This window comes from Drosophila nasuta, chromosome 3 (assembly GCF_023558535.2).
Source record: "Drosophila nasuta strain 15112-1781.00 chromosome 3, ASM2355853v1, whole genome shotgun sequence".
In the NCBI taxonomy this organism is placed as follows: Eukaryota; Metazoa; Arthropoda; class Insecta; order Diptera; family Drosophilidae; genus Drosophila; species Drosophila nasuta.
This window is the reverse complement of record NC_083457.1, coordinates 54,545,064-54,564,019: the sequence shown is the minus strand read 5'-3', so window position 1 is coordinate 54,564,019 and position 18,956 is coordinate 54,545,064. Positions and strand designations below refer to the sequence as shown.

At 39.9% G+C, this 18,956-nt stretch overlaps 4 protein-coding genes across 6 annotated transcripts; 1 reads left to right on the top strand and 3 right to left on the bottom strand.

Moving 5' to 3' along the window:
* Nucleotides 1-3,372: 3,372 nt before the first annotated feature.
* LOC132788998 (cytosol aminopeptidase) lies at nt 3,373-6,462 on the bottom strand. The gene is made up of 2 exons (XM_060796716.1): nt 6,305-6,462; nt 3,373-5,302 (listed from the first exon to the last, which is right to left on the bottom strand). Exon 2 carries the CDS (start codon nt 5,287-5,289, stop codon nt 3,685-3,687), a length of 1,605 nt encoding a protein of 534 aa, XP_060652699.1. The 5' UTR covers nt 5,290-5,302; nt 6,305-6,462; the 3' UTR covers nt 3,373-3,684.
* A 292-nt stretch (nt 6,463-6,754) lies between these two features.
* Nucleotides 6,755-7,682, bottom strand: LOC132789000 (uncharacterized). The gene has a single exon (XM_060796720.1). It carries the CDS (start codon nt 7,592-7,594, stop codon nt 6,902-6,904), a length of 693 nt encoding a protein of 230 aa, XP_060652703.1. The 5' UTR covers nt 7,595-7,682; the 3' UTR covers nt 6,755-6,901.
* A 16-nt stretch (nt 7,683-7,698) lies between these two features.
* LOC132788999 (nucleoside-triphosphatase THEP1) lies at nt 7,699-8,611 on the bottom strand. Of its 3 annotated transcripts, none has more exons than XM_060796718.1 (4): nt 8,491-8,611; nt 8,274-8,349; nt 8,033-8,214; nt 7,699-7,951 (listed from the first exon to the last, which is right to left on the bottom strand). In XM_060796718.1, exons 2-4 carry the CDS (start codon nt 8,317-8,319, stop codon nt 7,700-7,702), a joined length of 480 nt encoding a protein of 159 aa, XP_060652701.1. In that variant the 5' UTR covers nt 8,320-8,349; nt 8,491-8,611; the 3' UTR covers nt 7,699. The 3 variants fall into 3 exon arrangements, with proteins under 3 accessions (XP_060652701.1, XP_060652700.1, XP_060652702.1); XM_060796719.1 differs by having other exon boundaries at nt 7,865-7,951; nt 8,016-8,214; nt 8,491-8,610; XM_060796717.1 differs by having other exon boundaries at nt 7,699-8,214; nt 8,491-8,610.
* An 80-nt stretch (nt 8,612-8,691) lies between these two features.
* On the top strand, nt 8,692-13,216 carry LOC132788997 (probable ATP-dependent RNA helicase DDX20). Its single transcript, XM_060796715.1, has 5 exons — nt 8,692-9,001; nt 9,059-9,825; nt 10,246-11,793; nt 11,855-11,917; nt 11,980-13,216. Exons 1-5 carry the CDS (start codon nt 8,815-8,817, stop codon nt 12,829-12,831), a joined length of 3,417 nt encoding a protein of 1,138 aa, XP_060652698.1. The 5' UTR covers nt 8,692-8,814; the 3' UTR covers nt 12,832-13,216.
* Nucleotides 13,217-18,956: the final 5,740 nt, after the last annotated feature.

The window sequence follows — 18,956 nt, the reverse complement described above, 5'->3', positions numbered from 1 at the left end:
ATGATAGATTCCTAATTAAAGACGTAGAAAATTTCCAAGTTTCACGAAATCCTTACAAGGGCGTTTGGAGTATACAAAACATAAGACCATGGCTTGGAAATAAATATAAAAGAAAGAAATAAATAATAAGTAAAAACTATATACTATTAAGTAACTGTACAGTTAATAAACAAAATAATAGCAAATGTATTAAATAAGATTTAATTATATGTATATAGATTTAAGACTAAAAAATAATTGTTCTTTGTAAAGTCAAGATCAGGAGATCTAGTTCGCAGGATGGCCGAGTTGTAGTAGGACGTGTGCCTACATACACATACACATGTACATATTAACTTAACGCTCTCTCGGCTATCCAAACATCCGAACTCTCTCTCTCGGTATTGGCTCTCTTTATCGATTTCACATTCTATGTTATACAGAATTGAGCTACGCGGTCAGTCTTGATCGAGCAGCGAAATAAATCGGACGTTTAGACTGCATTGAGATTGTTTTATTGTGTGCGCGAGACTACCACAAATGTAGCTAATTAAGCTTTGCAATATTTGAGACGCTTCCCTGCCTCACCACGCCCACTTTGAAGATCCGCCTTTACTATTATCTTGGTCCGTCGCCTAGTCAAACCCACACACACAATGTGAGACACATACCTTCAAATTTTTGGCAATCACTTTTTTACACTTTTTTTAAGGATCAATTTAAGACCAGGCTACTTTACCAACAGGTTACAGTTCTGCACAACTATTCAGGAACAGTTGACCACAAGCACCCTAAGTAAGCTGGGCAATCTTTATGAAGATCTACCGTTCAACTATAATAGATCAACTTTCACAAATATCTTGGTCCGCCGCCTAGTCAAACATATACACATGCAAATTTTACAGATTAGGACAAATTTTTGGCAATCATTTTTTTAGATTTTTAATCTAAATGATTACCAGCAGCTTACTCTTGAAGTTTTTAAGAGCTTTTCACAACTGTTGAGTAACAGTTGAACAAAACAGCGGCGAAGCAAGCTATGATACCTTTGAGAAGCTCTTCTGCCTGACCACGCCCACTCAGCACCTCCGCCTTCACAATTTTCTTGGTCCGCCGCCTAGTCAAACCCACACACACAATGTGAGACACATACCTTCAAATTTTTGGCAATCACTTTTTTACACTTTTCAAGGAATCAATTTATACCAGCTTACTTTACCAACATGTTACAGTTTTGCACAACTGTTTACTAACAGTTGACAAACAACACCATAGCCAAGCTTGGCCATCTTCCTCCTTTGCTTAACAACGCCCAATGAGCAAATCCACTTTCACAAATATCTAGGTCCGCCTCCTAGTAAAGAACATGCAAATTTTACAAAAATAAGAAATTTTTTGGCCATCACTTTCTTACATTTTTTAACGAAATGATTACTAGAAGCTTATTTGCCAAAAGTTGAGGAACAGTTGAGCGAAAGCGCACCAAAGTAAGCTAAGAAATCTTCATGAAGCTCGCCTGCCTGATCATACCAACTTAGCTGATCCCCCTGCGCCTTTATCTTGGTCCCCCGCCTAGTCAAACCCACCCACACATTGTGACACACATACCTTCAAATTTTTGGCAATCACTTTTTTACACTTTTTAAGGAATCAATTTATTAATTACCTTACCAATATGTTCCCGTTCAGCACAACCGTTTAGTAACAGTTGACAAACAACACCTTAGCCAAGCTTGGCCACGCCCAATAAGCAGATCCACTTTCACTAATATCTAGGTCCACCTCCTAGTGAAGAACATGCAAATTTTACAAAAATAAGAAATTTTTTGGCCATCACTTTCTTACATTTTTTAACGAAATGATTACTAGAAGCTTATTTGCCAAAACTTGAGGAACAGTTGAGCGAAAGCGCACCAAAGTAAGCTAAGAAATCTTCATGAAGCTCGCCTGCCTGATCATACCCACTTAGCTGATCCCCCTGCGCTATTATCTTCGTCCCCCGCCTAGTCAAACGCATGTGCACATAAATTTCGAACCATCAGGCTCGCCTGCCTGATCACGCCTAATGAGAAGATCCGCCTTCACTATTATCATGGTCCGCCGCCTAGTCAAACCCACACACACAATGTGACACGCATACCTACAAATTTTTGGCAATCACTTTTTTACACTTTTTAAGAAATCAATTAATAGCAGCTCATTTTACTGACGTGTTGTATTTCCACACAACTGTTTAGGAACAGTTGATCACAAGCACCCTAAGTAGGCTAGGCAATCTTTATGAAGGTCTACCGTTTAACCATGCCCACTTAATAGATCAGCTTTCCCAAATATCTTGGTCCGCCGCCTAGTTAAACATATACACATTCAAATTTTACAGATAAAGACAAATTTTTGGCAATCACTTTTTACATTTTTAAACTAAATGATTACCAGCAGCTTACTCTGCTAATTTTTAAGAGTTTTTCACAACTGTTAAATAACAGTTGAACAAAACAGCGACGAAGCAAGCTGTGATACCTTTGAGAAGCTCTTTTGGCTGACCACGCCCACTCAGCACCTCCGCCTTCACAATTTTCTTGGTCCGCCGCCTAGTCAAACCCACACACACAATGTGACACACATACCTTCAAATTTTTGGCAATCACTTTTTTACACTTTTTAAGGAATCAATTAAAAGCAGCTTACTTGATCAACATGTTCCAGTTCAGCGCCACAGTTTAGTAACAGTTGACCAAAAACACCCTAGGCAAACTAAGAAACGTTCATGAAACTCTTCCGTTTAACCACGCCCACTTAGTAGATCTGATTTCACGAATATCTCGCTCCGCCGCCTAGTCAAACATATGCACATGGCAATTTTACATATAAAGGCAATTTTAGCAACCTCATTTTTACATTTGATTTCCAGCAGCTTACTCTGGTAACTTTTAGCAATTTTGCACTACTGTTAAATAACAGTTGAACAAAATAGCGACGAAGCAAGTTGTGCAATCGTTGAGAAGCTCCCCTGCCTGACCACGCCCACTTAGCATATCCATCTGTAATATTATCTTGGTCCGCCGCCTAGTCAGACCCACCTACACAAAATAAGATACATACCTAAAAGTTTTTGGTAATCACTTTTTGACACTTTTGTGATGAACACCTTGCTCTGATAATAACTGTTGAATAACAGTTGAGCAAAAATACACAGCGGTAAGCATCGTAATTTTCTCTTCTGCTTCACCACGTCTACTTAGCTGATCCGCCTTTTACAGATAAAGACACACACACACACTTTATTCACTTATGTTACTATCAATATGATTATCAGCCGCCCTTGTTAATTCAATGTCTTGCTGTAATATATAATATATTACTATATTAAGTAAACACGATTTATAATATAACATATAACTGAATACTTATTTATTTATATTTTTAATTTGACTGAAACCATTACATCTAGAATTAAAAATGTTCTGGTACTACCAACTAAATTTGGCCAACACAATTGTCCGAAATAATCATATCCTACTAACCAGAAGTCGCATAATATCTGTTATCAATGGTAAAACTAGGGTTGGTCAACTTCTTTGTTCGGTTCTGTTCTGTTCCTACTTCTGTTAGTTAAAAGCTTTCCAGCTTATTGCTTGACAAATTTGATAAAGTCCAAAGTAAAATCTCCAGAGAACAACGTAAATAGGTAAATAACAAAATTTCCTACTTGGCATCAGGACACGCCATTTGGTAAAGGAATTGTACCAAAGTTCGGGTGGGTCGTCCAGTCATTCTGCCACCTGCCAGATACGGAATAATGCCGAATCTGGTGAGCAACCCGGTGCCACAGGTGTCCAGATGCGCCCAATCACTGCAGGGTATCAGCTCGTGGAGGACAGCTGCTGCCAGGCACGACGAGGCATGACCATCGCCATCGTTGGCCAGATCAAAGCTGTGATTCTCGGCGACGCGATCCTTGTAGAAGCGCCACAGAGGGAAGCGCCACAAGCGATCGCCAGTGAGGGAGCCAGCGCGCTGGAACTGCTTCCAGATGTAGTGCGAATTGGACCAGATGCCGGTGGCCCCGCCGCCAACGGCCTTCCGGATGCCAATGCACATGGAGCCCACGTCGACGACAAGTCGAGGCTTGTAGGTAAGCTGGCCATAGAGCATGGGATCGGCAATGACAACGACTCCGGTTCGACTCACGTTGCGCACTGCCATCGTCTTGGCATTGAGCAGCGTCACCACATCGCCAGGCTTGCAGGACATGCCCGACGGCAGATTCTCGCACAGCGGCAGTATGGCCGTGATGTTGATGGGCAGCGAGAGTGCGGCTGCAGCTCGCATCGCCGCCAGGATGACGGCTGCGCCGCTGAGATCACCACGGAACTCATCCATGCCGTTGCAGGGGCGCAGATTAAGGCCGCCGGAATTGAAGGTGATGCCTTGGCCAACAAGCAGTATGGGCTTATCCTCGGGTGCAGTGCCGCAGTAAGCAATCTCTAGCAGCACGGGAGGCTCACACGAACCCTTGGCTATCATGAGGAAAGAGTTGAGACGCTGCTGCTCGATCCATTCCATGGTGCGCACCTCCACAGTGATGCCACAGGGACACAGCGCATCCACAGCAGCCTGGGCAAAGTTGGTGGGCGTCATGCAGTTAGCTGGGGCATCCGACAATCGTCTGGCCAGGTTCTGCGCTTCCGCCTTGAACAGGCCACGCGTCCACGAATCCATGTCGGGCGAGGCATGCAGCTCCAGCTTGGGCACCACAGTGCGATACTTCTTATTCAAATTGTCCTCGTAGCGCCACACAGAGAGAGCAGCACCTTCGGCTGCTTGCTCCGGATAGTCCATGTGATCCACATGGACCTCGGTGCACTTGAGTGACTGCAGCGAACGTGCTCCAATACCCGCGGCAACACGTATATTCTCCATCCCCTCGTCCAGCATCTCCAGCTCATTGAAGGCGATGCCCTCGAGTCCGGCGCCAACCACGCAGATCGAGCGATACTCGCTGTCCACATTGTTGAATATCTTGCCGCGTCCCAAGCGTCCACTGATCTTCGTTTCGCAGATCAGTTCGGACAACTTTCCCTGCACTCGGTCGTCAAATTTTTCGCCCGCCGGCGTCAACCTTGGTCCCTTGCCACTCTCCTTTTCATACAGTCCAAGGACGATGCCTTTACCACCGCCTTGCTTGCCGCTGGTTTCGCATGATGCATATCTCAATGCAATACGCGTGGGATTGATACGATCATTCAGTTTGAGAAGCCTCGAAATGGATTGCCGACTTAATAGACGAATCTGACTACGCATATACATGGTGTTTGGTTTGCTGTTGATCGAAGCACAAATGAGCTTTAGAAAATTTATCGACTTGGATTTGCAATCAATTTAATTTTGCAAACTGAAAAACTCCAAATATAATGTAAAATGTGACAGGAATGTATAAAGACAAAATAAAACTATCGTACGAGTGTCAGAAAAAATAGAAATAACTAAAAGTACAATCTTTGCCGAGAACTGAAAATCGAATGAAAAACGGATCTGTTGAAATCATTGCTGTGCGTAGTCAGAGCCTACTGCAACTAAAAAGTCTGCACTGTTGTCATTTTTATACCCTGGAATTTGTTGGATTCATAGGGTAATATTATCAACATTCATAGAATGTATATTATCGTAGATTAATGTGGCTCAAAGCTATGATGTAGGCTGCATCTACATAGATCGAAATATAAGAAATTTTCCATTGTTTTTAAAGGTACAATATTATTTCATGTTTACCCTGATATTTGGTATTTTTTACATTAAAATGTTGATATGTAGTCATGTTTGAATATGGTGCACAACTTATGAAAATCTCAAATTTTTACTCTAAAAATGCAAAAATAATTCACTTTATGAAAGCACTTCTAAATTTGTTTACCAACCTATTTTCAAGCTAAAATGGAAATACTGTTCACATAACTTCCTATAACTAGTTTACTATATCCACTGTACTTACTGTATCCAATGTATGTATCTTTGGGTAATGAACATTTAAATTGATCACCTAACAAATTTCTGATATATTTAAGTACCTTTATTCATTGATGTATTTGATTAAAATTAATAATTAGTTCCCTAATAACATGTAAAGTATAAACATTTACTGCAAATAATTTCGGAATTGGTTCTCCACAATCAAAGTGAGCTTAAGACCTTTTTAATAACCATTCAGTTGATCATTATTTAAAATTGCAAAACTGTTGCAAACTTTTTGGGGTTATGCACTTATAGTGGCCATACTCTTTGTATGAAGTTCTAGCACAGTCAATTTTTAAATATTAAAACTTACCTTAAACTTGAAACGGTAAATATAACTCTGTCTGAACTGCACTATTTGTGTAGAATTGTTAATCCTTGGATTCTTCAGTCTTGAGCAACCACAGTAAAAATCCACAGCAATATATTGTTTGGGGTAATGTTAAATTTGTTTGTGGGGAAATGGATTGAATATTTTGATGTTAGCAATGAGTTGACATTGAGTTGACTTTAAGATTTTAGATTGCTGTGTTAGTAAAATATATATTTTAAAGATGGTTAAATAATTTTGGGCCATACAAAATATGAAATACTTTCACATACCACAAATTGCGCCATTTGATTTAGTGGGCGAAAATAACTGCCACGAGGTTGTGGCAAAAGTTTTTGCAATGTGGTCGCGCAAAAAAAATTAATACGAATATTTCCCGCGAGTAAACTTCAACATCAACTGGCCTTGTGGAAATGAAGTTAAATAAATGTATGGAGTTGTTATTGCGCAAATTCGTAAAAAATGCACTTTTATTCTTTTGCTGCCAAAATACAGAAAATAGAAAACAAAAAAAGTATCCAAAAAGCCGATTCCAAAACAGTTACTGATCCAACGTTGACTATCTAATTTATGCCCAATTCAATCGCCTTCCAGCAGCACATCGGTTGGATAGGCTATGAAATTTGTGTGTGTCGCAAACAGAAACTCGAATGCGCCATGAAATTTTGCCACATAATGGCTAATGCCATGAGGCAGCCAGTTTTGTAGATAGAGGCGCTGAATACGGAAGCAGAGCTTTAAAACCTCCGGTTGGGAGGTGCAAAAGTTTCGCATGACCAGATTAACTGCGGTATATCCGAAGAATCCATTCAGCAGAAATGTGAGCAGCCAGGGCATCGAGTACAAGGCAAAGACACGCAGCGGAAACAGTTGCCAACTGGAAGGAATCTTGCTTCGGCTACGCAACCAATTCAATTTCACCTCCGTCGCTGGCGAGATGTAAGGATTGCCAGTGAGAGGACCATTTGTCTGATTCAGATTCCGATTCTGATTCACAGGTGGATTCAGTGCGTCAAGTTGACGCTGCTTCTGCTGGTCAACAGCTCGCTGACAACGCCACAGACCATAAATGACGATCAGGGAATTGACTAGAGCTTGCCAAAGGAATCCACTATGGTATCTATAGCCGACATGCAGTTTCAGCTCTCGAGTGTAATCGAAATTGATGGTTTTAATGATGGCATTGGCCTTGATGATGGGATTCAAGTGGCTGCAAATATGCAAGATGGTCAATAGCAGGACCAGAACAACATACAAGAATTTTGGTAACATTTTTTTAAAGGTATATAATTTCTCTACTAATACGAAATATGAATAATTTAATACAGTCTTTTGATTGTCATTTTCGACAAAAGCTGAGTTGCCTTTCCAGAACATTCAGATTTTTGGTATTGATTTGATAATGTCTTCTGAGATTGTCCGCATCAAACTATCACGATTCGTGTGATTGACCGTATAGATCCTAGACTGTGGATACGATTTAAGGAATTCTACTAGCCCAATGCGCTTGTTGGTGTGCAATGGAATGGTAATTAATGCCATTTGTTCATTCAGAACCAGCATGCGAACAGCTTCCTCAAAACGTTTGCTCAGCAATTCCATCTTGCCAACCTCATCGATAATCATCAACTGTGTCGGCTGAGATGATATATTTAGCAATGGCAGCGTAAGTTTCTCGAAGTTCTCAACATACACCGAATATTTGCCGACCTTAGGAAGGTTTCCCCGGACTTTTTCGCGTGCTAATATTTCACGCTTCCCAGCCATGGTCACCACATCAAAGCCAATGCGTTGATTGTTTTCCCGCACTTCGTCGGTAAAAAAGCCTTGCAACGTGCACTGGTTGCGCATATTTGCGGCTATCTTGCCAACTAATGTCGTCTTCCCGATACCTGTTTGAACGAACAAAATTTAATTGAGCAATTTACCGACATTGTACATTTGGCCTTACCTGGTTGTCCAGTAATCAAAAAGACCGTTAATTTGTGTTTTTCCATGTTTTGTGAATTATTTATGTTCTGGTATCGCTAGAAATAAAAAAAAACCTTTTAAAAAATTGAATATGTTGTGAAACTGTGTTGAAGCATTTGTTACAATGTCTTCCTTTAATTAAACGATTGAAAGTATTTTAAAATGAATTTTTAATTTTCTTATTTTGTTATGTTTACCTTTCTGATTGATGATTGCTTATACGAACGAATTGTGCGAGTGTATTTGATCTTCGGCTATCTCAATCGATATTTTATCGATATATTAATGGCAGCGCAAGTTGCGCTGCGCAACGCAAATTAAACACTGGCGGCACTTTACAACACACACCACAATAATGCTTATCGAAAAGAACCGTAAAGTGTGGTGGTGTGTCGATAACTATCATATGTTTGTTTGCTAGACAGGAACGCTTCGCGGCTTTTTGACAACGTGAATTTCAATTTCGCAATTAAATTGCGTTCTAGTTTAAAAAGTATATAGAGCACGAAAAGTGCGTGAACATGGAGCAGACAATCGCTCATGTTTTAGCAAGGGGAGAGCAACGGACCAGCGATGTGGCCACCGGCTCTACGACCTTCGAGCAACTCCAGCTGAACCCAAGCATTTTGAAGGTATTAAGGGAACACAAGTTTCTGACGCCAACCAAAATTCAAGCTGCCGCTATTCCAATGACGCTTGCGGGCATGGGTATGAATGTGAATAATTCCAGATATGCTTTTATTTATATTGATTAACTTTTTATAGATCTGCTCGTGCAGTCGAAAAGCGGCACGGGTAAAACACTAATCTATTTGTTGGCCGCGCTGCAAACGCTGAACAAGTCGCTGGCCAAGCCGCAAGTATTAATCATAGTGCCAACTCGTGAACTAGCTATTCAGGTGGAGGACACATCCAACGGACTGTCCTTCCACATGCGCTCCAATGCATCCTATGCCGCAGTCAGCTACATAGGAGGCACAGATGTTAAGAAGGATCGCATGCGTATGTCCAAGGCGCGCATTGTGGTTGGAACACCTGGCCGACTGTTACATCTGCTGCACAACAAAGTTTTTGATACTTCATCCATTAAGCTGATTGTCTTGGACGAAGCAGATCAACTGTATGCCACTGAAACACTGCAAAAAGATGTTCAGGCAGTTTTGGAGGCGATGCCCAAGTTATGCCAGCTTATTGCCTGCAGCGCAACGTACCCCAATCAGTTGGACGAGCGTCTGTCCAAGGTGATGCACAACCCGATACTGATCTCGAACAGTGAGCGTGCCACAGTTCTGCTTGGCATACGACAGTTTGTCTACGAACTGCCCGAACAGCTCAACAGCCTGCAGGAGATGATGGCTAAGCTTGGGGTATTGCGCCAGATCTTTGATCAATTGCCCTACGAGCAGGGCATTCTGTTTGCCAGCTCTCAGAGTCGCGCTGACTCATATCGCAACTATCTGCAACGCAACGGTGTGGCATGCGACCTAATGTCGGGAGCCATGCAGCAGAGCAAACGCCTCGAGACATTTCAGGTAAGTAAAAGAATTTAACTTATGCATCAAGCTGTTGTGTATTAGTTGTTTAATATCAGTTATATCGCAATTTTTATTAAATACTCGAAAATTATAAAGAAAGTTTTTTGTTTGTTTTATAAAAAATGTAGGAGACTTCCATTCGATTTATTATTGCTCAAAGCGATGTGTTTTGAAATAAATAAATTGCATTTTTGAACTAGCTTAACTTTACTTAAAAGTCTTATATTCTGATTCGGATTTTAGAGAATTGTAATTATATATTATCCCCTTTCAAAAATGATTATTCAAATAACAAATAAGTATTTTTCGCATTCTACTAGTTTTCATGTAAAGCTATATCTTAAATTTAAGATACTTGCAATTTCTGTTTTAGAATATCCAGTTTTTCATACTTATTGTTGACTTCTCTTACTGCAGGCCTATCGCAATTTCAAAACGCGTACCATGGTTGCCACAGATTTGATGGCACGAGGTGTGGACTCTTCACATGCCAATTTGGTTATTAACTTGGATCCGCCCAAAGACTTGGTCACCTATTTGCATCGCATTGGACGCGCTGGTCGTTTTGGATCAAAAGGCATTGCAATTACTTTTATATCATCGCCGCAACAGTGCCAACATTTCAAGCGAATTGTCACAGAAGCAGGCACTGGGATGTCAGTACTCCAGTTTCCCACAGAACAGCGTGCTGACTTCAATTTCTGGGATTTCGATTCGTATGATTTCCCATATTTCCAAAAATTAGAGGCCCACGAACAAGCCGAGGATGAGCTAAAGCGCATTAAGCAGCGCTGGAAGACTTCGCCGGTCCAAAGCGATCCGGAAGCTGATTTGCAGGTTAAAAACGATTCGGTCCTCAAACCTGTTGTGGATATTCGTTATTTGCAAAAGACTATCCAGAATATAGTGCAAACGAATGAGAAAAACTCAGAATCCAAAGCTAGTAATGTTGTTAATGAATCACAAGGAGCAGAGACTGCGGAGAACGAAGCACAAAAAAATGATGAAATATCCTTAACTAAAGTTATAATTGAGGAACCACAGAAAACAACAGCGGCAATGGATGCCTCAACATATAATCAAAATATGCAACCTACTAATGAGAAGAAAATGGAAAAGAATCAGATATTATCACCAACAGAAGTTATTATTTTTCCTGAGGAAATTGAGGATATAACCTCGGCTTTAGATGGCATAACATATGGAAAGAATAAAGCGCACGAGAATGAGGGACTATCACCACCTAAAGATATTCCAAGTGTTGAGGAATTGCAGACAGCAGTTGAGATCAAACAGAAAGAGAATGATGAGATATCCCCAATTAAAGGTGATCAAATTGTAAAGAAACCACAAACTGCAGTGCATATTGATACCATAATATGTGTTGAGAATATGCCGGAAAAAAATGAGCAAATATCACCAACTGAAGATGTGAAAATAGTTGAATCACAAGCAGCAGCGCCTATCGACAATAAACCGGAAACGCATGAGCAGCAAATACCCAATGAAGACTCCAAAAATTTGATTACAATCGAAAGTGGTGAAAAGCAACATAAATCTTCTGTAGAATCGACACTTTCTGTTGATTTTCCTGCAGCAGCGCCGAATTCGACAAACACTAAAACTTACCTGTTGATGCCTGATGAACGTAGCTCAACAACATTAATTCCATTGGGCATATCGAATACAGTGGATGATGCAAGTAGCATTATTTCGGATAGCATGGAGAATGATTACGATAGCGATGCTTCGTATATCAGCACCTATTCAATGAGCGATGCTCGCATCATCTGGCGTCGAATGATCTGCCAGCGAAAGTTTCAAAAACGCTTCAGAAAGATTAAGCGATCATCGCGCTACACTAATTGGCATCGCAAGCAAAAATCAAAGAAAGAAAATAAACGGAAGCAGTCGAAAATAAACAGTAAACAAGAAGAGGAGGATGACGATGTGTCCACTTTGACAGTAAGTTGATGTAACTAACTAATATAGTGTAAAGACTAATACAATTTTTTTTTTTATTTAGGAAAATCAGAACAAGCAACCGAATGTAAAGTTCGCGGAAAAAGGGTTCGAGGTTAATGTCAATGTAAGTAAATCACAAGAACGCACGCCAAATTTATTGTATTTTAAATTTATTTTTTATTTTAGAATTGTCGTCAGATTGTCAATAGATTCCATTGTGCGCGTCTGTTGAGCAAGTTTGATAATTGGTCGCGACAACGTTTAAGTTCACTTTTTGAAGGAACTGATTACAATCTGCGCAAGTCAGACAAGTGCATGGAAGAGCTGTACAACGCAATGAAGCACATATATTATGTGGATCGTAGCAAGCCAAAATTATCGTATAAATCCATTTTACCCGTACTAAGTGGTCTCAATAGTCACTCAAGGGTCAATCCAAGATCAGATCCTATGCCTCGTATGGAGTCAGGAGTTGATGACAAATTGAAGCTGCTTGATCGACTGTCTGTGCATGTTAATCATCAGATTAATATACTGCCTGTAGTTGTAGCACCTGATCTTGAGAACGTCGAAGAGATGGAGTCGGATATATCCGATTCAGAAGTTGAAACTGAAAGTGATGATAGTGTGGAGCCGTATTCTAGTGGTTTTGTTGAGTCTACCGAGAGCGCATCATCTGGAATTGATACCTCAGTTTATGGCAGTGATTCGTCTACAGAAGTGAATTCTGAGGACGAGGAAGAAGATGACAGTGACAATGAATATGACTACGATGATGAGGAGATCGAAGACGAAGATGATGAAGAAGGCGAAGACGAAGATGATGAGGAAGAGGAAAGCGAATCTGATGATGGTGAAGAGAGTGAGATTGAAGATAGCGCTGAGGAACCTGCAGCCACTGATAAAGATGAAACAGATCCCGAACTTGAAAATGAAGTAGCCACGGATCAGGAACGCTGGAAGGCTTTATTTGAAATGCAGTATCAATTTATTTCCAATTATGTGAATAATTACATGGAAACTTACTCGAATGAATAACTATAATCATACATACTTCTTTTATATTACATAATTATAGCGCTATGGAAGCGCAATTCCTAGTCTAAAAAGTCTGACTGACGCTAGAAACTCAGGCATTATAATTTCTTTTTTGAAACGAAATGAAATAAGTTCCCAAAAAGCTGTATCAGCTGTTACAACATACGTAGATATTTAAAAAATATTTTATTCATATACAATATGAAAATGACATGTACAAAATAGAAGAAAACATATTCTCAGCACATTTAACGCATCAATGAAATGCAAGAGGTTATTTCAACAAGTTGAAACTATTACTAAACTTAAATCCTAATTTGTTTGCCATTTTGATATCACATAAAATTTATTCTTCATAAGAATTTTTCTATTGTTAAACTCGAAATGAAAATAAATTGAAAATGAAAGTACTATTTAAACTTTTTTAATGTGAAATAAGCTCAACTCGAATGTACTAATTTCTTGACTTTGTAATGGAAAGATCTAAGGATTGGCAACAACAGTGTTGCTAATGTGCCGCCAGCTCCTGCTGCAGCTGCTTTTACCATTTGATTTATCTATGCGATGTGCAGCGTATTTGATAGTTTACGAGGAGAAGGAGTAGTCAGAAACATACAAATTATGGCGCCAGTGCAATTGGACAACATAAATCATATGTAGTCGCATCAGCGGCAACATTGTTGTCGATGGTCCGCTTACTTTTGCAGGCAACAAGACAACTCTTAAAAGGGGATGGGACTGAGGCATGGGGCAGTCGACGGGTTGGCCACATGCCAAGGCAGTTGCGTCGGTGGCAAAGTAAAAACATTCGCCCTCCGGTTATTGTGCACGCAAAGCGCCATCGCGATGCCGATGCCGATGCCGATGCCGACGTTGAAGCTGATGCTGATTTCGATGGCAAAACCGAAACGACGCGACGCGACGTTCGATCTCCACTCACTGCTCGATTCTCGATGCTCGCGTGCACTTGCGTTCCAAATCCAATAAGGAGCGTGAGAAACTGCCGGCATGAATGCAAAGTGAGCTGGAAGCAACGACAAAATTTTATAGATGCTAGTTTCATATGTTGTTGCTGTTCACGTTGCTGCCGCTGTTGCTGTTGCTGTGGCTGTTGCTGCCCTGACCAAACTCAGTTCGATTAGCGATAAACCCAAGATGCGAAAATATGCGCTGTGTGTAGGTATTTGTTGTTGTTGCTTTGCTTTGGTCAGCTGGCCGACTCGCTTGACTATTCGGTTGCAGGTGTTAAGCTTTATAATGATGTTAACATTTTTATGGCCCACAACAAAATAAACTACAAAATTTGTTCAGCGCAATCATTTTTTTGCGGTTAGCATCTGACCATATATGGGGCCAAGCGATTTAACGTTCATAAGTGGGTTCGACGGGGCCCGTAAAACGGGGCCGGGGTCGGGGTCGAAGACGTTGTCGGTGTCGGTGTCGGTGACGGTGACGGTGCCTAGGAAAATAGTCTTATTTGTAAAACTAATTAAAATCGCTGGGAGTCGTTAATAATTATGAGCGAATAACTTTAAAATTAAATAAATATAAATGTTATTTTTTACGGTTGAGCATGGGAACAAAGCTATGCGATTCTAATTACAAGCCTTCAACTATAGAGAAAGGATTTGATCGTAAACTTAAACTGTATTAAGAGTCATGTTGGAAAACACTTAAAAAGTTAATCATTATGTAAACTTGTTAAACCATTAATTAATTTATTAAGACTTCATCTTATCGAGAGCAAGATTGCATAAGATTGCAGAAAACTGTTTTTCCTAGCTTCAATTATGCAATGCAGTTTTTGTGTTAAATTCGTTATCAAAGAATTCTCTTTATGGGAAAATAGATCTCAAATCTGCTGATGAATAGCAATCTGATAACGAAGATCAGTGGAAGCAACATACATACATAAATGGGAGCACATGACGTGGCCCATCTATCGGATGGAATACATGACTTTAATGAGCTTTATCAGCGCACAGACAGCGAGAAACACACGCGTGGATGTTGTAGAACGCCTTCGCCTTTGGGGCGTGGCCAGCCCATATTTATGTGGCCAACTGGGTGACGCCTGGGCATGCATACATAAATAAAAGTCATCATTAATTAAATTTAGTATAAACAACATGCATGCCTGCAATTATTCACTCATTCGCCGAGTCAACTCGAGTCGCGAATCGCGAGAGTGTTGAAAATGAAAACGAATGTGCTTGCGAATGCGAATGCGAAGGAGAAAAAACGCCAGCAAAACGCACGCGACGACAAAAAACGCGCAGTGTAAAAAAACCAAAAACACAATACAACCAAAAAAAAGCATAAAAAAGCGTTGACAAAAATGATCTGTGGGCAATTATAATGAATTATTTTGACACTTAGGGCTTGCAATGCACAACTAAAAATGCATAAACTTAATTTATGCTCTCGCTGCTGACATGAAACGCATTTTATTGCATTTTAAATATGATAAATAAACATGCCTTTTGGGCCAACAACTACAATTCGTATCTCGTATTCGTATTCGTATTTCGCACTGCGCATTTTTATGCAATTTATGAAAAATACTTAAAGAAACAACCATTACAGGCAACATAAATTGTTGCCTACGCAAATCTGTTGCCTCATGCAGCATGCAGCATGCAACAAAGCAAATTGCATTTTTCACTTAACTGCAAAAGCAGCAACAGCAACAACAGCATCGTCAACAACAGCAGCAACAGCAACAACTGCTTTTATGCATACAGCTGGGAGCGTCCAGGTCGCCATGGCAATGCCATGAAGAATTGCAAGGAGAATCCGTTTTTAATTGGTGAAAAATAGCTGAAATTGTCTACGCTGATTTTTGCACTGTCTTCGAAGTCGGCTGCGTGCCCCAAAGGGTATTGCAAGTAGCCACGCTCTGACCATGTATAACTGGCTGCAACAGTGAGACGCATCTGCAACATGAATGGCGCAAACAACAACACCAAAAGCAAACGGCAAACAATAAAAGCAGCTAGCGACTTGCATGCGATTAACATCGTACCACAGATTTGTAATGCTAATACATTGTACACATTACGAGTATAGGGCAAGGCAAAAGAGCCAGAGAAAGGTGGGTGAAAGAGCAGCCAAGATAAGGTTGTGAGGAAACGAGTTGAGAGAGCAGAGTTTTAAAGCTATGGTTGCTGGTTAGATGCGTAATTAGTTACACTCTACGAAATATATGCAGAAAGTCGATAGAGGTAATCGAAAAACATACTGAATGAAAGTCAAAAGCTAGGGAATAAAAACAAGATTTAAACATTAAACAGATAAGAATAATAGTTGATCATATTTAATTTTTAAATTAAATTGCTTAATTGATTCCACAAAGTTATTGAGTCTGATAATTGCCAAGTAGTTCGTTAACATTTTTAAAGCATTAGGGAATAGAATTGCTTTCTAAAATAAATAATAAATCACTGGGGAAATGGTAATTCACAGAGCGAAATTTAATGGAAATAAATAGAAGCGGATCGATACAAAAGTGCACTGCAAAAAATATAAATAAAGTCACAACAAAAAGTGCATATATGAAGAGAAGCTTATATTGAACATAGGTAGATCTATCAGATGGCTGTGATCACACCTTAGATTGAAATCATCTGCCCTTTGGCATTTGTTGTTGTTTGACGTGTAGGTTCGTTCAGTTTGCTTAGTTCGCTTAGTTCGCTCAGTGCAATCGCAATCAAAATGCCGCGTGACTTTTAGAACGTCAAAGCCAGCGAATGTGCAGCTTAAACAACTCGAGCTTTAGCTCGAACTCGAACTCAAAATCGCATTTGCAGTCGAAGTCGAAGTCGATGTCGAGCTCGGTAAGCGTGGCAAGTGGCAAGTGCGGCTTTTGTGGTTCCCATGCGACTTAGAGCGAAAAACATGCGAGTCGCTTTAATTGTTGCCGTTGCCACTGCCGCTGCCAACTGATTTTTCTAATGCAATTTTTTAAAAGTCTTACGCAACAGCAACAGCAGCAGCAACAACAACAATGGCAACATGTTGCAATGGGGCAACCTACCGCCGCCGCCGCCTTGAACGTGTTGCGCGCATAATTACCCAACGCACAGTCAGTTGCAACTCTGGCCAGTTGGTTACGTTCTCCCTCTCTGCTCCAGCATCTCCCCTTCCCCCCTCTCGCTTCTTATCCTCCTCCTCGTTTGCCGCTTCTAAGTTGATAATCATTCCAAGCATACGCGCATATTTTGCATTTTTAAATTGTTGCATTTTGCGCATTTTTATGACAAGCAAAACTTTTGCACTGACATTCGCCACCACCGAGAGACGCTGTCGAAGCACCACAGCACCACAGTGGACTTCACAGCAGTTAGTTGTGGAGTCCACTGCAAAGATGGGAATGTCATGCAGCTGGAGTCTGCTGACCCAACCAGATGTCTCCTCTCTCTTCTGCTTGTCATTCACGCACACTTACAGACACACACACACACAGTCGCAAACTTACTTTGAATCATAATTAAAATACATATTGTAAATCACACTGAATATTTGCGGCTTGTGCGTATTTTTTTGGGTTTGATTGTGGGAAAAGAAACAGCTGGGTATGTGAAAGGAAAGATGATTTTTGTGTAAGACGAACATTGGAACATATTTGCAAATGTGACACAGAAAGGAAAAGTAAGGTTGCCGTTGAATAAATAATTTAAATAAGAAAATAAATATGTGATAAAGAATCGAACTTTATTAACAAAAACAAATAAGAATGCTACAGTCAATAAAAGCATTACAGTGCGGTATTAATTTTAAAATATAACAAAATATAACAAATATACCACAATAATACGAAAAATTCTAAGTTTCATATATTAATATAGTACTACATTTAAAATAAACTATAGAGCACTAAAATATATCAGATTCTCAGCCAAAGTATGTAACTAAGACCCCTTCATACGGACAGGCGGACAGACAGATAGAAGGACATGGCTTTATCTGATCAAAAATCTGATCAAGATGTCTCCTTCGCTTTGATACATTTTGTGGAAGCACAAAGGTATAACACTCTTCTACCCTACAATACAAATTATATACTAAATATGTGATAAACAATTTAATTTTACTTACAAAAAGTGTCTCTTAATTTTGTTATGTGTTTTGAACAACTTCTTAGTAAGCATTTATCTATTATTTAAATAATTATTTCTGCTTACATTTCCAACAATTGTATGTGTTCATAAAGTGTTAAAACATTATATTATATTGTTTGCTGCTTATTATTATTTAAATATGTATTCTTTCTTCGTCTGATTTTCTTGCTTTTACTAAATAGCTTTTGTCATTGACTTAACAGCATTTTTATAATCATTCCTACACACTATTGAATGTATTTGAATAAGGCAAACTGTACTATTTCAAAAAAAGAGTGTTTAATATCATAATTCCGCCGGCAGTTAAGCTAAAGTATTAATTTCCACAAGTCACAACGTTAATAGTTATGGTGCTTTATTATTAACAGCAATCTGGGGGGATTAATTAAAGCCGCAGGTGGAAGCCACGTTTTGGTTCCTAGCAACTCCCACTTGCATTCGAAATCCAAGTGGCAAATGATCTCGAACCGATTTAATGATTCAGCATTGCGCCAATTATAGCCCAAAGGCAATTCAATTGCATTGTAATACTTAAAATGTAAATTGGAGTTTAATGTATATTTTTGCGAAACCTACGTCAATTATATAATTTAAGCGTGAATTAGCAGACGGAGCAAGAAAACAAATAAAAACCAACTACATATAGTAAAGACATGCAACGAGCGGACCGAGTGGATAGATAGTTAGATAGAAAAAAAGGCGAATTACAAGACGGCGAAAACGCGAAAACATGTTAAGTGCAGGCGCATTATGTTGCAAAATGTCACTTTTAATTGGGCAACCTTGAAACATCAATGCGAAAAACAAGCGAAAGAACCGCTACAGCAACGGCAACATGTTGCTGAAGGCCACAGCAGCAACAGCAACAGCGATGGCAACGGCAACAGCAACAGCAACAGCGATGGCAACAGCAACAATGACAAACGGTTAACGAGTGGAGCGGCAGATTTAGATACGAGCACAAAACAGACACATCAAAAGGCCAGACAAGAGGCGGGAAAGGGA